At 43.7% G+C, this 21,365-nt stretch overlaps 1 protein-coding gene across 1 annotated transcript in view; it reads right to left on the reverse strand.

The window, feature by feature from the left end:
• Positions 1 to 631: 631 nt before the first annotated feature.
• HHLA2 (HHLA2 member of B7 family) overlaps positions 632 to 21,365 on the reverse strand; it is a 68,403-nt gene continuing 47,669 nt past the window's right edge. The window contains exons 6-7 of the mRNA XM_088481110.1: positions 5,022 to 5,315; positions 632 to 2,973 (exon numbers count right to left, since the gene is read on the reverse strand). Coding sequence (XP_088337236.1) covers positions 2,861 to 2,973; positions 5,022 to 5,315 — 407 coding nt within the window. The 3' untranslated portion in view covers positions 632 to 2,860. The remainder of the gene's footprint in view (positions 2,974 to 5,021; positions 5,316 to 21,365) is intronic.

Below are 21,365 nucleotides of genomic sequence, written 5' to 3' on the forward strand. Positions count from 1 at the left end.
CTCATTATTGTTACTGTATCAACATGCTGATACGTGTTGATACAGAGTAGCTGGGCCCCTCTGGATTTCTGCGGAGAACATCGGGGGACATAAAGGTGAGTATTGGATTGTTCTTTAACAGGTAATTCGTTGGGATACTTTACGTTGACAAGGGGACGGGAACATCTGGAAACAGGTGAGTATGTATAAGTGTGTTTATGGATGCAATAAAGCTTTATATTCACGGTGTGTTGTGTGTTTTATTAACCATTTCTTTACAGGTGAACTACAGGTACCAGTGGGCCCTTATTGCCCCGCATGCTGGTACTTGTGGTTCTCCAAGTACCAGAATGCGGGGGAGGCTTGCTGGGACCTGTAGTTGCACTGTAAAGACAATGATGAAAATTCTAATTTTTACACTACACCTAACACTATCAACCTGCCACCCACCACCCAGGGGTGGCGGGGATAGCCCTGGACTATCAGCCTAGGCCAGGGGTGCCCTGGAGAGGGTGACCTTTATTGGGGGGGTCCCCAACTCCCCCAATAAAGGAGTTGGGGATTCCCCCAGCCTTGACTAACGGTCAGGGCTGATGCTGCGGCTGGGGGGCCCAGTTAAAGGGCACCCCTGGCTGTGGCATCAGTCCCCCGTTAGAAAGGGTCCAGGGCTAGTTTTAAATATACGGGGGACCTCACATCAAATTTTTTCAACATATATTTAAAACCAGCTCTGTCCCTGCTGCCTGGTGCTGGTTCTTAAATTACAGGGGACCCCTACACAGGCTGGCATATCCGGGACTGGTTAGTGTTTAGATGCTAAAGAGAGAAATATTATAAACACAAAAAGAGGGGGTTAAGGAAACCTAATTAATGTATAAGGATGATTCTATAGTTAGGAAAAGGCAGTGGCATCACTAGGGGGGTGCGGCCCGCACCGGGTGTCATCCTTCAAGGGGGTGACACCAGCTGCACACAAATCCACAGGTTGCACCTCATCCACAGACACGTCCGCTGCCCGCACACCCCCTTCCCCGGCACCACCACCGACCCCGAACGGGCTGGCCCTGCAAGCCACCGCCACGGGTCAGTTCATACACCGCTATGTGTCTGTGTGTGGCTCTTGACGCCGGCCGCGATTATGTCATCACGCACATGGCAAGCCGGCTCCGCTTGTGGTTCTGGGAGGGAGGAGAAGAAGGAGGTGCGCGCCCAGACACCCCAATTGCAAGCCAGCCTGTACATCATGAAGAGAGGGTAAGTAGTACTGCACAGGGGAGGGGGCACAGCATAAGGGGCACTACTGGGGGTACTGTATAGCTGGGCACAGTATAAGGGGCACTGCATAAGAGGAGCTCCTGGGGGTATTGTATAAGGGGCACTGCATAAGAGCACTACTGGGGGTACTGTATAAGGGGCTCTAATACAGGAGGCATTGCATAAAGGGGCACAGCTACAGGGGGAACTGCATAAAGGGCACTACTGTGGGCATTGTGTATAAGGGTCACTAATGTGGACATTGTGTAAAAGGGGCACTACTGTGTGTCATAACATAAATAAGGGACACTACTTTATGGTGTAAAGTGAATCAGGGGCACTATGTGCAGTGTAATGTGAATAAGATTGTGCTACTGTGTGGCGTAATTTGAATTGGGGATAGTGTTGGATGACCATGCCTCTTTCTTTCGAGATCATGCCCATTTTTTGCGCCACACACCTTAGGCGCACGCTGTCTTTTTATTGATAAATCGCAGAGGAAGGGGGAGGGTTGGGACATTCCAATCATGTCTCTAGGACCACTTTAAGCACGGCTACCCAGAATATCAGGCGTGGCATCATTCTAGGAGGACCACAGTGTGACTACTGGACTGGTTAGGGGGAAGAGTTCACCAAGCTGCGCACCTTGGTCCTGATCTTATTTTTTTGGTGTGGGGGGGGGGGTGGGGGGGTTGTCACTGTGCATTACAGCACTGGGTGGCACCAACCCTAGTGACGCCTCTGGGAAAAGGAATGTTATCTGGAATTTTCATAGATATAATTTATGTTAGGAAAATGTTACATCCCAACAACAACCTACTATTTGGCGTCTATGTTGCAGATGATGTTATGTATCCCTTGCATTAAAAAGAATAACAACTTTTGTAAATAATTTTGTATCAGTGTCTGAAAAAACTACTGCAATCTAGAAGATTCAAAGATACATTATTAGTGAGATTTAACTTACAGAAATATATAAAGAATTCTTGGATATGAATTAGTATTATATGGCTTGAGATTGAATGAAGAGGTGGGCAAGACAGGAACAGGCAAAATGAGAGAGGTTTAGGAGGAGGTGAGAGGAGAGGAGGTCAGCGAGGGGGAAGAACGGATGAGGGACATGACTTATTCCAGATACAGGGGAGAAAGTAGTCAGAATGGTAAATTAGATGGGGAGGGTAGGCTGGGAAAGGAGGTGGTGGAGTGTAAAGGGTCTTGTGGGATGTGACATCATGAGGGCAAATTCAATTGTCAGCAAAAAACTTTGCGGTGTGGGTTTTTTCCCCACAGCAGCGGAGTTTTACTAGACAATTAGAGGACGGAAAATGGGACATGAGTCTTTTTTTTTGCACCTCCAGAGCTAGTCTGATAATTCCTAAAAGGGGACTTGCTACAATCAATTTTATATTAATTTTGTCCTTCACAATTGTCTGCTTTTCCTGAACCTATATGGGGAAAGGAATTTTTGCTATTGATCATTGCTAACATTCGTGTCTAATAACTGTGATGGATCTTCGTTATCAAAGTAGGATTGGTGCTTGCTGCTGCCATTACGTGAACTGCTCAGTACTGCTGTTTTGTTTCTTCTGCTTTACCTTCCTCATTTTGTGTATTTCCATTGTCCATTTTAGTTTTTCTTGTCTAGAATTTTTTTTTTGCAGACATGACATATGACTAGCAGAAGAACCACCAGAATGATGATGCCAATCGGTGTCCAGTGATGTCTGGATTGATCCTTTTCTGTAAAACAGATTGTCTTTAGTGAGCACTATACAAATTTACAGTTTGCCATCTATGTATGATGTATGTGTACAGATAAAAGTAAAAAGATAGGAACAAAAAGCAGTGGCTGCTTATAATATTCTGAATAATATTGTTCAAAAATAAATAAACAGTAGAAACACAAAAATAATAAACCTAGAAAAAAAAAACTGGTATAGCTAGCTCTAAATAAATGTGGAAGCCTGATATTTATGAAGATTTACCTATAAATGGCTTCTAAAATGATCTATTAAAAAATACATATATATAGGTTTTACCCATATATTATAGTAGATCACAGGTTCTCAAACTCTGTCCTCAGGACCCCAAACAGTGAAATAATTGGCTCCACATGTGGATCTTTACAATGTGTCAGTGAGTAATTAATACACCTGTGCACTAGTTAGGTGAACTGCAAAACGTGAACTGTGTGGGGTCCTGAGGACCGAGTTGAAAACCACTGTAGTAGATGATCTAAGCTGGATAGCAAATAGACCAGTGTTGGCTAACCTTGACACTCCAGCTGTTATGGAACTACATAACCCAGCATGCACTGCTACAGTTTTGCTATTAGGGCATGCTAAAACTGTGGCAGGGCATGCTGGGATATATAGTTCCACAACAGCTGGAGTGTCAAGGTTAGCCAACACTGAAATAGACATACAAAGGAAATGGTGGGGTTCCGGAACTTAAGGGACCTTTAGTCAATGGATCATTCAAAGTGTGATATTAAATTCAGTGAAGAACATACCATGATCTCCAATTTTCCACATTATGAACATGCCTCCTGCTGCGCCACAATGTAAATAGTGTAATTGAGTAGCAGGGTTTTGGGCCAAGTTAAAGCAATTCAAATTATCAAGGCCCCACCCACTTCAGAAGAAAGATAGCGGGATCTTAAGGGTGGCCTATTCTGTCAGGTGTCTGGTAGGACTTCCCAAAATGTGTGAGTCTCGTGTAGGAAATACTTGTAAAATAGCTAAAACAATATCTGTGAATCCATAAATAGATATATATTATTGAAAACGATCTTAATATCTGAATTTATTTTATTTATTATTCTCAGTCTCAGCTGGCTGGATCTTGGCTTAATATCTCTTTGCATGGACGCTACCCAGTTGCTGCCCAATAACCCCTACTTCACGCAACACACGCAAGAGAACGGTCTTGTGTGAGTATCATGGGAGTGTAGTGGACGTGTAACTAGTTCCGTGCTATTCCGATTTGTGCGTATGGGGAAGGAAACTCTGTTTCAGACAGATCTCTTGCATCTACAGATGTGTCCTCATAGACTGTGATTTCAGTTGTTCCAAACAGCCCTCTCTGTTTACCAGGTCCTACAATGCAGCAGCCGCAAATTTTTATCACGTCAAGTTCCTTTGTGTTTCATATGTGTTTAAAACTAATTCCTGTGCCGGTAAAGTCGCAGCCTGGTGTTTCCTGTACACTTTGAGCCATACGAATAATACTTTCATTGGCCCAATGAAAACCTGCATTAGTTTAAGGTAGTAAATTTGGCTTCCGTGGCACCATGTAAATCAAACACAGCCACTTTCTTTATGTCCAACTCAAAGTCAGCCCCATTGAGGCTACACTTGTGGCCAAAGAGGCAGAAGGGGGTGTAGAGGGATGTCTTCCTGTAGGCAAAGGTCAGGAATGGCATGTTCACAGAACTGTGGCCCATGCAGACCTGGACATAAGTGAATATACATTGTTTGGAGGTGTATCTTTTGCATCTATTATAGGACAGGTGTAAGTACATGCTGATGATGATAACTTGTAGCAAATCAGGCATACAGTATACTACATAAGCCGGTGATGGCTCACTGCAAGCTTTACGCTGTATGTGCTCCCGATTTACTGACAACTCTGCATCAGCCCAATTATTCTTCTCATACATTTTTACTAATATATACAAAGTAAATGCCCATTGACACCAATATTATCTTATCCAAAAAGTGATCAACAACTATTACTTTATAATTATTCAAGATCTTAATTTCCAGAGTGCAGAAAGTCAGACTTGCCTTCCTTTTCTGTGATGTTGACAGAGGTCATCTCAATATCCATTTGTTTTGCTGTTTTGATCACACAAAAATAATCCCCATTATCAGTCATGCTGAGATTGCTTAAATACAAACTGTGATCCTCCAGCACATGTACTCTGTTCCCATAGTCTCCTTCTGTAGTATTGTTTGTAAATGCCACAATTACCTGTTCCGTTTTGTTCTTCATTAAATATATAGACAATATATCAGTTTTCAAAGTTTTACATACTGTACATACACATGTGAGATTGTCTCCCTTTTTCTCAATGCGTTCTAAAAAAAAATAGAAAGAAAATTTATTAAAAGTTCAAGTGCGGCCATTAGGGTACATTCATACTTAAAAGTTCAGCGCTGCCTCATGGTGCTATCTACATGAACAGCGTACTACAATAGAGCAGGCATGGAAGTCAGTATTGTATGGATGTGGTCAAACAGCGATATGTGAATGAACCTTTGTAGGCACATATGCTCACTCTTATCTGTATATAAAATAACTAACAGAGCAAATCACTTTACATAGATACCGGGGGCCATATACACATTTTTTGTATCCTTATGAACTGCTGAATTCATAAATCAATACACAGTCAGGGTAAGTAGTCATTGACAAAAGTTTCCTTTGGATTATGTACAGGGCCTCATATGCTAACAAAGGCTGCTAATAATGGTGAAGTTAAGATCAGCACCACCTGAATTGCGCTACTTTGTAAATGTCAAAGGGCCTGATTCAGCTTGGATCGCAACTGCGATTACGCACGCAACTGCCCGATTGTAACGTTCTGCGTATGCATCGCAGTGCGCGAACCAGCCACTACGACCGGGACTGCAGTGACTACACAGACCCATCGCAGAGTGATTGACAGGAAGTGCCATTTGTAGGAGGAGACATGGGGGGGTGGTCGGTGAAACGCTGGCGTGCCAGTGTGTTTAAACGCCATTGCCTGTGCGTGCATATATTATCCACTGCAATGCCATACCCAGCTCGTGTACACATAGCATGCAACGAGGTTAGCAATTCCTGAGTAAGGTCAGAGCTTGTGCAATTGTGTGTGAGGCTGCGGTGGTACTGATGGTTTCGCAGTCTTGCTCAACATTACGGATGTGTGTAAAGTACAGTAAAGTGAGTGTCCTTATGTAGTACTGTGACGGCACAGCGATCGCAGTGGATTAGCGTACTGTCACAGTGAGACTGCCTGCGTAATCACAGTTATGATACTTAATGAATCAGGCCCAAAGTCCACAGCTACAGATCACAACTCGTAGCCATGAGATATCGGAGGTTCCAGAATCTCTGCTGTAAATGTGAATCATAGCAGAATTCTCAGGTGCAAATGGAACCCAAAGGTGTAAAAAGAATCATAATGTAAATGATATAATGATGATAATTACGGGAGCTATGCAATTCAGTGATGCCAAATAAAGTTGTAACCATTCACCTAATAAAAGTGAAAATTAAACCTAATAACCAAGGCAGGTGTTACTTTCCCCACCAATTCCTGAGAGGGAAAATTTATATGAAAAGGGTGTTATTTTTTATGTGACCGTGAGATAAAAGGTGTACTCTAAGGTAGGGCACTATCCAGGATGCCATTCTGGCATTGTCCTGAGATGTGACATCATGTATACTATGGGCTCACAATTGTCTAGCTATGGCCCTTGTTTAAACCCTGCTGTTTCAGCGCTTCTACTGAAACCAAATCTCTTCCTACAGCATCTTTGATGATCCTACCAATGCTATGACTGATGCGAAGATGCATGTTTATCAAGCTAATACTGCCTTTAAAACATGCGGAGATAGCGGTTTTCGCATGTATAAAGACAGAGTCTGATTCAGCAAGGATCGCAATTGCAAAGCTTCACGCAGGCAGCTTCGCAAGTGCGATCCTTGTAATAATGCAAATGCAGCAGGAGGCTGTCGAAGCTGGGAAATTGGCTGAGACAATATCAGTTTAAAATTGAATCGCGGCGACGCCATCTTGCGACTGGCCGCAAAACGCCATCTTGGAAATGAAATCGCAAGACGCCATTTTGCGAATGGCCGCTCAAGCGCCATTTTAGATAAACTTACAATTAAGTACATATGGCGAGATTACTATTAGCACCATGCGATTGCATCTTTCATCATTTCTCATATACACAGTAATACGCACAATTGCGCTGTTAACTAGTCGCATATTAGCGAATGCATAAGATCCTATATGAAAACACCGTTTAGTAGCTAAATGCGCACGCATCCACACCAAGTTAACTAGCGTCTTTATATCAAACCCCGCATACTCACACATTACATATTCACATACAAGGTTTCATAAGCTTTAAGGTATAAGATTTAAGTTTGTTCATTTAGTATAAATGCTATGAAATAAAGATTGTTTGGTAACTAAGGTTTTATACATTATAAGTAAGCCATGTTTGGTTACGTACTGATGCGTACTCTTTCCACAGTATTCCCGTGTTAACGGTGGGGAGATCGCATCATGCATTCTCGACTTATGGACCGCAGAGACTTCAAGCAACAAAATGTATATGATATGAATAACTGTTAGGATGTTGCATGTGGCGGGAATCTAGGGACCCTCAGATGTTGGAGGCTGGGTTGTGTCTATTTGAATCAGCCTGTTAAATGCTCTGTAACAGATGTATCCCCCTTGGGAACCAATAGCATCAGCAACAAATGTCCCTATTGTGTTGTCTATTCCTGGGGGGTATAAATATGTGTGCTCCAACACTGGGTCTTTAGTCTTCGTGCTGAATGCTGATAGACGAGGGGTTTCTTGCTGATGCCTAACATCTGGTCTGGAAGCACTGCATATGTATACTGTACTTGGGTCTGTATAATTCCTTTGCGCCGAATTGTGTCTGGATCAATAGCGTGTAACTGACTGTACTTTTGCTTGAATACTTGTGCTTTGGAACCACAGATTCCAGGTCTAAGTCTTTATTTACTGTATGACTGCGTACGCAAATTAGCGTCATCCTTAGAAGGTATAGGCAGGATATTAGAAGTTATAGGAAGGAGTGTATAGAGGTTCTGATCCAGTATCGTTAGTTGGGGGCTCGTAGTGAAGTCACTAACCTGCTCACACGGTACATACGGCTATCGATATTTCAGCAAAGGGTGGAGTGGCCACATGCAGGGTTTACCTGCAACCGCTTTGTGCTGAAAGATCGCTATCCATCTCCATGTGAATCAAGGAAGCTGACTAGAATCTAGGGACAAGAGAGGAAAAAGTTTGTTTTCCTCTGCTGATAGAATATAACGTTTAAAGGGGTGCCGCAGTACTGAGTACGCGGCTGAGTCACGGGTTTGCGCACAGCAAAGAGGCACTTTTGTGTACGCAGCTAAAAGGTCATACGATTGTGTGGTAGTCGCATTATTGTGTATGCGACTGGTCGCACAATAGCATATATGTACTTTTGGTTGTGCTGTCACGTGTTTAAATAAAGCCGTTGAGGTTTACATTTTTCAATTATTATCAATATCTGGGTTAACGTGTATTTTTCTGCGCAGGAAAAAGTGTGTAACAGTGAGTGTTTGTTGGTAGGGGTAACTTGTTCCCTACAGGTAGAGGTACCGTATGACCTTTAAGGGCTAAGTGCTAGTCGCTCGGTAAGCAGCTTTACCATTCTATACACAGTAGCAGGTGTACATGTTGTCTTTGTTGTAGAGAGGTGCGTGGAAGTAGCCGACATACAAACTTCCATAGGTGTGGAAGTTGACTTACTAAATCTTATCCGGGTATGGAAGTTGCCTTTTTCAAATCTTATCCAGGTGTGTGGGCGCCGCCGACTTAAATCGTCCACAGGTAAGTGAAAGTATCTTGATTGTCTTTCACCAGTTTAAATCTTCATTGAAAAGCGTAGGATTTTGTCTCAGAATGGGAGCCGCGCAAACAGTAGAGATGTTAGACAATGATGTGCTGCTAATGGAGGCGCCGATCGGTTCGGCTCGTCGTATTATGCATACTAAGTACGGTACTTATGCGATAAGGTATTGTGATGTATGGTTTAAAATGATGATGAAGAGTGTTAGACCGTTTCCCAGAATTGGTAGTTTTGATAAAAATGTATTAGATAACGTCCGGGATCATATCAGTCTGATGCGCTCCCGAGAGAAAAAGGTTAAATATTATGAATGTTTAAAACTGTGGCAGCATGAAGGGGATGCGTGGCTTAAAAATGTGCAAACGACGCAAACTAGCGTCGCGAGCACATTGCCAGTGAATGCATCCGTGACGCTAAATTGCAATACGGGCGTGCCGCAAAATGGCGCGCACGTGCGACAAGGTAGCATTGTGGAGAGTATTGCCAGCAGTTCACGCTCACCTCCCCCACCTTATGTGGATGGAGGTGCAAGTACAGTTACCAAAAATACTCATAAAAATGTAACAAGCAATTTGTACCCTTTCTTAAGCAACCATAAAGAAAATGTTTATGATGTGGATGATGAGCCTATTGTAATGTCTGCCATTTCCCATGCTGTGCAGATTATAGATGCTGCATCACCACAATCACGGGTGGTGCCGCCATCTCCATCGGTAACAGCAAGGGAAGTGTTAATACCCTCTGCACCCGTAGAGGAAGTTGTTCATACCATACGTAGCAGCAACAGATTAAACCCCCAGCCAGGTAACAAGGTCAAATGTAGCAGCGCTACCGGTCTGCACTTCATTCGGACAATAACCATTCCAAATGGAAATGCAGATGCGAAAGGTATAGTGCCCACAAGGGAAGTGGTTTTGCATTGTCCTTGGACAAGAGCAGAACTAAATTCCATCATAAATGATTTCCCCGATCCCAAAAAGGAACTAGCCAAATGTCAAAGATTTTTGAGAAATTTGGGTAGTTCACATGAGTCAACTAATAAAGATTGGCGTGTGGTGTTAAGGGCCTGTCTACCACGCAATAGCGACGTGAAAAAATTTATCACAGATTGTGTATTGGATGGTGACGTTCCCTTAACAGACCAAGTAAACCAAGGTAACATTTCCCGCATTGTAACTCAATTGGGTATATATTTTCTGGTAGTAGTTAACTGGAATAAAATTTTCACCATTAAGCAAAAGGAGAGTGAAACTGCAGGAGATTATTGCGATCGTGCTCTGCAGGCTATCACCCAGTACACTGGGATAGAAGATATTAAAGATAGCACTCACCACAGGGGAATGATAGTCACGGTACTAATGGACAGTCTGAAAGAGAATTTAAAGACTCGGGTTCAGACCTCACAGCCTGGCTGGCGGGGACTCACAATAGATACCCTCATAAAAACCGCCATCGAACATGATAAAAACATCTCAAAGAAGAGAGAAGCCCAGAGCAAAAAACTAATGGCTGTCAGTATCCAAGCTCTGGAGGGAATGACGGTAACATCACAGCCAACAGACACACTTGCACCTGCACACACAATCACATCTGAACAAGTATATGCCCTCACTAACCCCACGCAAAAACAAACACAACTCTATCTCACTAACCCGATACAACCACAGGTCCCATACTACTCACAATCTTCATATCCCCCACAATACTCTTACCCTCCCTATCCTTACCCATATCCACCACCTTTACCCTCTGCTCAAACCTCATAACAACACATACCTTCACCCGATCCACGAACATGTTTTAATTGTAAACAAACAGGACACTTAAGTAGAAACTGTACAGTAAAAAGAGTAGGAACCCCAAATCAGGGAAGACCTGGATATCCGCATAAGGGATATGCACAGAGACCAGCAAATGTCCAGCAGGCACCAGCTCCAATTGTGGCCGTAAATGCTTTATTGGAGAATGGTAGCCAACGCTAGGGGTCAGGTCATACCTGTAGTCTACAGATAGTCAGGTTAACGGGAAGTACTAGGGAAGAACCGGTCATGATGGTTGATGTAGCTGGTACTGAATATCCTTTTCTTGTAGACACAGGGGTGACCAGGTCAGTGATAAAATCTCCCATTAATTTACAGGTGACCAACGAGACCGTACCAACAATGGGTGTAACAGGTAAAGTGGAACATTATCCTTTAACAAAGTCCACAGAGGTTACTATTGGGCCGTTGCATACCAGGCATTCTTTCCTTCTGGCTGCTGCGGCTCCTACTAACCTGCTGGGTAGAGACTTGTTATGGAAGATGGGATGTGTCATATACTGCACCCCTGATGGTGTATTTTTAGATATGCCAGAGAGAGTTGCACACGAGGTGCAGGATATATTGAACACTCCCCAAAGGATAATGTATCACTCTACAAGTTTAAATGAAAATCCATCCAAGGTAGATGAAATGTTATCCCAATTTCCAGATTCCCTTTAGACTAAGGATGGACAGGACACTGGATTAATGGCAAACGTAAGCCCTGTAATGGTAAATTTAAAAGGTGGTAGGCAAGCTCCAAAAATTCCTCAGTACCCACTAAAACAGGAGGTAGAATTAGGAGTTTTTCCAATAATTGAGCAATTATTGCAACAGGGAATTTTAGTTCGTACAGCTAGTATAGCCAACAGTCCCATTTTTCCAGTGAAAGAGAGTGGTGGGAGGGGTTATAGGCTGGTACAAGACCATAGAGGTGTTAATAAGGTGGTAGAGAGCCAATTCCCTGTAGTTCCAAATCCAGCTGTCATTCTGATGCAAATCCCCCCAAATGCAACCCATTTCACTGTCATTGACCTCTGTTCTGCTTTCTTCTCTGTGCCTCTCCACCTGACTGTCAGTATCTATTCGCATTTACATACAGAGGTTTACAATACACATGGACACGGTTACCCCAAGGTTTCATAGACAGCCCCAGTATCTTCTCCCAGGCATTGCACGACTGTTTACAATCTTTTCAACCTGCCAATGGATCTGTTCTAATTCAATATGTGGACGATTTATTGCTATGTTCTGACTCGTTTATGTCATGTTTAAATGATACTAAACTTTTGTTACTTCATCTCTCGCATACAGGACACAAGGCGGCTAAGGACAAACTACAGCCATGCCAATCCAGAGTAAAATATTTGGGACACTGCCTAACCCAGGGTTTACGACATCTTACAACAGATAGAATCCAGGCCATACAAAACATGACACTGCCGCAGAATCAACAGCAAATTCGTACCTTCTTGGGAATGTGTGGATACTGTAGAATGTGGATCCCAGGTTTTTCTATTTTGGCCTTACCTTTACAGGAATTAGTCTCTTCCTCAAAGCCCGATCGTGTCGTACACATGGAGGAATCAGAGCAGGCTTTCCTTAATCTTAAGGATAGTCTGGCAAAAGCTCCTCCATTGGGAATACCTGATTATGAAAACCTTTTGATTTCTATTGTACGGAAGCCGATGGTTGTGCTGCAGGTGTCCGTACACAAAAACATGGTGATGCCAGTAGGCCCGTAGCATACTACAGTGCCCAATTGGACACTGTGGCAAGATCACTCCCCACCTGTTTGAGAAGTGTTGCAGTTACTGCTCTATTGGTGAGTAAAAGAGAGGACGTAGTATTGGGTCATGATATGATTGTCTACACTCCCCATGCTGTATCTGCTCTGTTGAGCTCAGCTCAAACCAGACACGTCTCTTGAGCTAGGTTTACCAAATGGGAACTAGCTCTAATCGCACCCGCAAACATTTCTGTTAAACGTTGCAGCACGCTGAATCCAGCAACGTATTTACCATATGTACAACATGATGTACAAAGGGTGGAAGGAGAGGAGTTGCTGGCGGGAGGTGAGTTCAGCAGACATAATGATACGCATGATTGTATGACATCTGAATCAGACCTTTACTGCTAGACCTGACATACATGACATACCTTTGGAGAATGTGGATGTGACTTTTTATACAGATGGGAGTTGTCATAGACAAACAGACACAGGTGAATTATGTACAGGTTATGCTGTTGTAAATGACACAGACATCATAGAAGCTAAACCTCTTGGTCCTCCTCTCTCAGCCCAGGTGGCAGAGTTAGTAGCACTAACTACAGCGTGTGAACTGGCTGCAGGCAAATCTGCTAACATTTACACTGACTCGAGGTACGCGTTCGGGGTGGTGCACAATTTTGGGGCTCTATGGCGTCTGAGAAATTTTATGACAGCAGCAGGCACACCAGTTGCACATTCCCGACACATAAAACAGCTTTTAGAAGCAATCCAACTGCCCAAAGCGGTGGCAGTAATTAAATGTAAAGCCCATACATGTGAGGATGATCCGATGTCACTGGGCAACAACAGAGCCGATGAAGCTGCAAAATGGGCAGCAGGGTTAAAAATGTTTTCCCCAACTGAAAAAATTATGTCTTTCCAAACAATTGATATGCTGAAATTAATTGAGATGCAAAATTTGTTTTCAATTCAGGAAAAATCCATTTGGAAGTCCAAGGGATGTGGGCAAGAGTCCTCCGGGCTCTGGAGGGACAGACAAGGTAAGCCAGTAGCTCCCAAGGCATATTACCCCAGCCTGGCTGAGGCAGCACACGGTCTGACTCATCTGGGTAAACAAGTTATGTGCAAGTTGGTGAGAGCATACTGGTGCGCACCAGGTTTTTCTTCACAAGCAGAAAAGATAGCAATGTCCTGTCTGACCTGCTTGAGGAAGAACATAGGGAAAGCGATCCCTACTGAACCGTCCCACATTCCACCGACTGATGGACCTTTCCAGGTGATACAAATTGATTTCATCCAATTACCACGCTGCAGGAACCTTAAGTATGTATTAGTGTGCACTGACGTATTCTCTAACTGGGTTGAGGCCTACCCAGCGGCCACTAATACTGTAGCATTTACTGCCAAGAAAATAGTTCAGGAATTTGTATGCAAGTACGGTATCCCTAAAATCATCGAGAGTGACAGGGGTACTCATTTCACAGGTGATGTTTCTCAAAATATGTGTAAGCTGATGGGTATTAATAGCCGGCTTCATACCCCCTACCGACCGCAAGCCAGTGCCAAGGTAGAGAGGATGAATGGGACTATTAAAAATAAGTGAAGTAAAATCATGGCAGAGACTGGACTAGGATGGCCAGAAGCGTTACCTTTGGTCCTACATAGCATAAGGACCACTCCTAGACCTCCTCTAAATCTGTCCCCATTTGAAATATTGTTCGGTAGACAACCTCATTTGATTATAAGTCCACAGGAAGACCTGAAGGGTAACAACGAGGTAACTGTAAAGTATCTTATATCAATGAGTAAGCAGTTAAAGCAACAGCAGCAGAAACTGAAATTGTTGTCTATTGATATGCCTGAAACTAACTGTCATGATGTTGAACCAGGAGAATATGTAATGATCAGAAATTTCTTGCGTTCAGGTTGTTTGACTGATCGGTGGGAAGGTCCGTACCAGGTGCTGCTGACAAGTACTACATCTTTGAAGGTGGCCGAAAGAGATACCTGGGTCCATTCCACTCACTGCAAAAAGGTCAATCAACCGGTGGAGAAACAAGTTGGAGACAAGGCTGATAGTGTGGACCTGTCGCTCGCGAGCTTGTTCCGGGAGGATTGAAAAGGTTGTAGTGAGATACCTGAACTAAAAGAAACTTGCAGGTTTTGTTGTGACAATGGACGGGCCTGCTGTGTTCATATTCATATTCTCTTTTAGAGTATTCACCATCTTGGTCGGTTCGGGAATATTCATTTTCTGTGATGGGAGACCGATCGAAGAAATGGGAGCTGATGGCAGCGCTGATGGAGTGGAGTCAGGAGGAGTGCAATGTCAATCAGGGGAGTATCTGACCAATCTTAGTACTGTCATTGTTAAGAGAGCTATCATTCCAGATACTCAGGGAAAGTGTGGAGGTTTATCGTCTGAAAATTCCTGTATTTGTGAGCTCTGTGGGTCCCTAGTTGATGAGAACTGTATCCAACGGTGCCAACCTAAATATAGCCCGTACTGGGGTGGGTATCCTTTAGAGGATTATCATAGTATGGTAGGCAAAGTATTAAATCAAACTGATTGCTGCGTGTGTTCACATGTGCCACAAGTACAGCATAACGTAGAGTTGGTGCCATTTCCACTGAATATCACGGAAATTTTAGAATTACAGAAAGGGAAAACATTGGATGGAAAATTCCTCTCATCCAAACCACCTCATTTCAAACTCTATGAATTCCAAGTAGATAGATCACTTTTGTTTAAACATAACCAACCCCAATAAACCCGGGAGTTGGGAAGTGACGGGGAATAATCAGACGATGACCTTCTCACAAAGAGCTGATAATGAGTCCATAAACCATGATCTGTTATGCTCAATTAAGTCTGGTAGAAAACATTTTAGGTATCTGTATACATTGAGTTCCACCAAAGAAATTATTGGTAAGGTGCCAAATGGTTATTGTGCTAAAATAATACAGCCAGAAACTTGCATGTGCCAGATGGAAGACCCAGAAATAGGATTGTTTGCAAGGGAAATGTGCTTAATGATAATGATGCATACCATTCCTTATGTTCTCCCTGATAACGTATATTTCATATGTGGAAGAAAAGCGTATAAATGGCTCTCCCCGAGTTCCGAAGGTTTGTGTTACCTGGGAAGAGTAGTCCCAGAAGTTATGACCCTCACACTTGTTGAAATGCTTGGTATACATAAAAACACACCATCACCATATCTTCACACACAATATGAACACAGAGGCAAAAGAAATATGATACCTGGTGACGTGCATAAAGCCACTCAGTTAATCAGTGAGACAACTGGCTCTCAAGTTTTAGTCGCATTGGATCCCACCAGGATTGCTCGGGGTACATTAAATTTTAGGTATATTCAGGAACTTGCTAAATTGATAGATAATATCACCGAGATGTACGATGACACATTCAGGTATACAGGGAGAGAATTGCAAGCGTACAAGAAAGAACTGGTGCAACACAGGCTAGTGTTGAATTATTTAACTGCTGTTACTGGAGGGTATTGCGTAACGTTAGCCACCCAGTTCAGAGTAAAATGTTGCACCTATGTCACCAATGATACCAGCGACCCCAAGGAGGTGATAGACCGAAAGATGGATGAAATTCTGCATCTAAAATGGGAGTTTCGTAAGAACCATAATGCTTCAGTGGCTGAAGTAGGGGAAAAGATAGAAGGATGGGTTTCATGGCTGAACCCAGTAAAATGGTTCTCAGGTCTAGGGGAATGGGTCCAGGAAGTGATCGCTAGCATAGATAAATTCTTGATCCTTATACTAATTGTCATCATAATAATTGGCATATGCATCCAGTGTGTTCCTACTGTGTTGAAGTGTGGAAAATGTAAAAATAGAGTAAAATGGAAGAACGAAACTATGATGGTGGTCAGTAATGACAATATGAATACCGAGGTAAATATAGAACTGCATTACTACCCTGAACTAGGAAATACCATCATTTGATGTATTATATTTAGACGCGCATAGCATGTATTATTGAAATGTTATTTTTAGAACACCTCAGATAATGTAAAGTCTCAATTCCAAGACTGCCTTTATAAGACTGGTGCATTCCCACACCTTTCACATGATCTTCCAAGATCCGCGGTGTGCGTATAATAGTAGTTTTATGTCCCCATCCAGAGACACATTATTGATGGATTAAGAACCACCTTGTGCCATCCCACAATAACACTAAATAATATGTAAATGTAAGCCTAAATTAAACTCAAAGAGTAGATTGTGATAGCATGTTGTTTGCTATCAAAGGGTGGACTGTCGAAGCTGGGAAATTGGCTGAGACAATATCAGTTTAAAATTGAATCGCGGCGACACCATCTTGCGACTGGCCGCAAGACGCCATCTTGGAAATGAAATCGCAAGACGCCATTATGCGAATTGCCGCCCAAGCGCCATTTTAGATAAACTCACAAGTACATATGGCGAGATTACTATTAGCACCATGCGATTGCATCTTTCATCATTCTCATATACACAGTAATACGCACAATTGCGCTGTTAACTAGTCGCATATTAGCGAATGCATAAGATCCTATATGAAAACACTGTTTAGTAGCTAAATGCGCACGCATCCGCACCAAGTTAACTAGCGTCTTTATATCAAACCCCGCATACTCACACATTACATATTCACATACAAGGTTTCATAAGCTTTAAGGTATAAGATTTAAGTTTGTTCATTTAGTATAAATGCTATGAAATAAAGATTGTTTGGTAACTAAGGTTTTATACATTATAAGTAAGCCATGTTTGGTTTCGTACTGATGCGTACTCTTTCCACAGTATTCCGGTGCATTCTCGACTTATGGACCGCAGAGACCTTCAAGCAACAAAATGTATATGATATGAATAACTGTTAGGATGTTGCATGTGGCGGGAATCTAGGGACCCTCAGATGTTGGAGGCTGGGTTGTGTCTATTTGAATCAGCCTGTTAAATGCTCTGTAACAGATGTATCCCCCTTGGGAACCAATAGCATCAGCAACAAATGTCCCTATTGTGTTGTCTATTCCTGGGGGGGTATAAATATGTGTGCTCCAACACTGGGTCTTTAGTCTTCGTGCTGAATGCTGATAGACGAGGGGTTTCTTGCTGATGCCTAACATCTGGTCCTGAAGCGCTGCGTATGTATACTGTACTTGAGTCTGTATAATTCCTTTGCGCCGAATTGTGTCTGGATCAATAGCGTGTAACTGACTGTACTTTTACTTGAATAATACTTGTGCTTTGGAACCAGATTCCAGGTCTTAAGTTTTTATTTACTGTATGACTGCGTACGCAAATTAGCGTCATCCTTAGAAGGTATAGGCAGGGTATTAGAAGGTATAGGAAGGAGTGTATAGAGGTTCTGATCCAGTATCGTTAAGGTATACGACACTCCCTGCTGCATTTGCGAGCCCAGCACTGCGACGGAGGTCGCAGGCTGGGATCACTATTGCGACCATTGATGGTTGCAATGGTGGACGGCATTGGGCGGCTGGCAAGCTGAGTAAGCCTCAGCTTACTCAGGCTGGCTGGCTTGCGAGCCCAGCAGACTTCGTACATCCACACAGTCCCTGGGCTGGCCACTTCCGGCATTCCCGGAAACAGGGCGGATACACCAGCCGCCCCCGCAATGCCCCTTTAATACCTCTGCCTGTCAATCATGCAGTGGTATTCAAGGACTTACGTGCATATTAGCAGGACCCATTCTGCATACTCACAGAATGGACCCTGCGCACACGCAGATTCCCGATAATCGTGAATCTGTGTTCAGCAGTGCACTTTCGTGTACTGCTGAATCAGGCCCAGAATAACAGAATTAACTAACGATCTCCAGTATGTAACAAGATAGAAAGAAGGAGATAATGGAGGAGCTTTGTAGATGCATGCTGTAATGTGGATGGTGGAAGTTGCATCACTGCCATCCACTTGTTATTCTTAAAGTGCCTCTGTGGCTTTTGTTTCAGCATAAATGCAGTTACCAAAAATTAGAGATTAGTGGAGAACCGGACCCACCCGAACTTCGTGTATCCGATCCGAGTCCGGCTCAGGTTTTCCCTCCTGACTCGGATCCGAAAACTAGGCAAACCGGGTCATCCTCCCGCTGTTGAATTCTCACGGTGATCAGCGCCATTTTCACTCAGGCTGTGGAGAGTGTACAGAACAGACATGCTGCTCTGTCTGTGCACGTTCTGCTGTGTCACTGTGTTGTCCTGTCAGGGGTCTGGGGCTGCTGCTGAAGGGGGGCTACTGTATCACGGTTGTCCTGTCAATCAAGGGGCTGGGGCTGCAACACAAAGGGCTGCTGCTGTGTTGTCCTATCCATCAAGGGGCTAAGGCTGCAGTTCATAAAGGGGTGCTGTGTTGTCCAGGGGGGGTGCTCTTTCAATCCAGGGGTGCTCTTCCCTAGTGTAAAAATATAAAAGTTAAAATTAATAATAATTATTCCTCAAAAAATAAAAATCTTTTTTTGATTTTCTTTTTGTGTGCACGCGCTAGCTAGTAGCTACACTATTATTGTTCGGTGACACTGCCGGCCTGACCACAGTTTACCATCCACGTATTTGTGACTCTGCAGGTGGTCCATCCACACTCTACAGAGGTGCTTTTTTGTCCATAAAAGGGGTGCTGTGTTGTTTATAAAGGGACTGCTGTCAGGTTGGGAATTTCTTTTCTAGTGAAGTGGAATCTAGATGGGATTTGGTAGCGGGGACACATGACCTCAATTAGCTGTCTAAAACCCACTGCATTATTGGCGTATATTATATGAACATCTAATACCAGCATAGATGTTATGGCATCAGTGATCCGCTGTGCAACTATGTGACTGCGGTCATACTTGCTCCCCTTGCAAATGATTGTTTAACAGTCAATGGTTTTTAAAGTACTACTAGTAGTCTTCCAGGTCCCCTTCTGGGATGAAAATCCACTCCCAGTACCTGCAGCAGACATAGTCTCAAGGATTCTTCTGGGGTAAAGGACTGATGTGAATGATTTAAATATTTTTTGTAAATGCCTATCCTCCCTCATAACTTTGCTTCAGATTTAATTTTTTTTAATTAAATTTACTACCAATAAACCCTTCATGTCCCTGCCTTCAAAAATTCATACATACTCCATCTTCCCCAAGCCTCTTGATTAATGAAAACATGTTTCCTTATGTGCCATGTTGGCAGTTGAACTGCCACGTGTTTGTGCCGCCCGTTGCTGCCACTTAGCTTGGTGCAAATTTTAGGCCTAAACTGGATGAAAACAATATTGTGAGCTGTGAGGTGGTCAAAATGGACTGGAAACAAGTGGAAATTAATGGTATTGAGGTTAATAATACTGTAGGAACAACAAAAAAAAACCCAAATGATGTGATTTTAGCAGTTTTTATCAAGTTAAAAAAAAAAAAAATACAGATCCAAAACATGCAATGGCAGTTTTGGCAAAACCAAATCTAGATCCAAAATACGAAAGAGATACAGAACCAAAACACGTGGGTCGGTGCACATCACTACCAAAAATACACTTCTGCATCTTTCCAGTGTCCTGTGATGATTTTCCCACAGACCACTTTACACATACCTGCCTACCCACCCGATTCCTGCGCGAAACTCCCAGATCTCCTGATGCCCCGGAAACTTAATTAAATCCCCCGCATTCCTCTGCTGTCGGCAGTTGTAGAGCACCTTCTCTAGCTGTAATTGCAGGGGAGAGCATATGAAAGAGAGGTGTCCGGAATTGTAGAGCTTCAGCAGTGAGGGCAGTATTTACCCTCTCTTCTAGTTCTCCCTGCTCTCTGCTGCTAGACACAGGGCCGTGACAGATGCTGTCTGGCTGTGCTACAGGTATAGAATAGAAATGGATTACTGTACTGTATGTGTGTGTGTCTGGCACTATGCATGTATGCATGGTATGGGTAGGGGGGCTGTATGCTGGGCACTTTGAGTTTGTGTGTATGTTGATCACTGTATGGGGGTGTATGATGGGTACTGTGTCAGTGTGGGTATAGGATGTGCATGCTGCGCACTGTATGGTACATGTATATACTGTATGGGTATGGGGGGTGTATGCTGAGTCTAAGTATGGGAGGGTGTATACTGAACATTATGGGTATGGGGGTGTTTGCTGAGCACTGTATGGGGGTTGTGCGCCTTCTGGGCACTGTGGGGTATATGCTAGACACTGTATCGGTAAGGAGCATACTTACCTATCCTGCGGGAGTTTCCTGATTCACTGCAGGAAACAACATGAGCGTGAATAGATACGCCCACAGGTGGAGTTAGACACAGCCTTTGAGCAGAGCATGACATGCCCCGTTACCAGCGCGCCACATTCCGCATTCTACAATCTCCCTGAAACTACCGTATATACTCGAGTATAAGCCGAATTTTTCAGCACATTTTTTGTGCTGAAAAAGCACCCCCTCCGCTTCTACTCGAGTCATGCCCGCATGGTACGCAGCTGAGTAGCGTACCATGCGGGCCGCAGTGTAGACTGTGTCTCTGTGACACAGCTGCACCGCGTGTGTAGCGCTGACTGGACGGAGTTCGGTCAGCACTACACACTGCCAAACACACAGCCGCCGGAGCCGGCAGCTGTGTGTTTGTTGTAATCAGCAGCCGATGAGTCTTTCAGACTCTCATCGGCTGCTGCTGCTCCCACTGCGGGAGCCATTTTCCGGCTCCCGCAGTGGGTAATGGGAGAGACATCATGACGACGTCTCTCCCATAATGCAAAGCGGCCGGAGGAGCTGATAGCAGCGGCGGGACCAGGAGCGGGGTTTCAGGTAAGTTTTTTTATTAGGACTACTGGGGGCACTACCAGGGGGGATTACTTCTGGGGACACTACCAGAGGGGGATTACTTGTGGGGGCACTACCAGGGGGGGATTACTTCTGGGGGCACTACCAGGGGGAATTACTTCTGGGGGCACTACCAGGGGGAATTACTTCTGGGG

The sequence above is a fragment of the Taudactylus pleione genome, unplaced genomic scaffold (assembly GCF_031769625.1).
Source record: "Taudactylus pleione unplaced genomic scaffold, aTauple2 ptg000265l, whole genome shotgun sequence".
Lineage (NCBI taxonomy): Eukaryota > Metazoa > Chordata > Amphibia > Anura > Myobatrachidae > Taudactylus > Taudactylus pleione.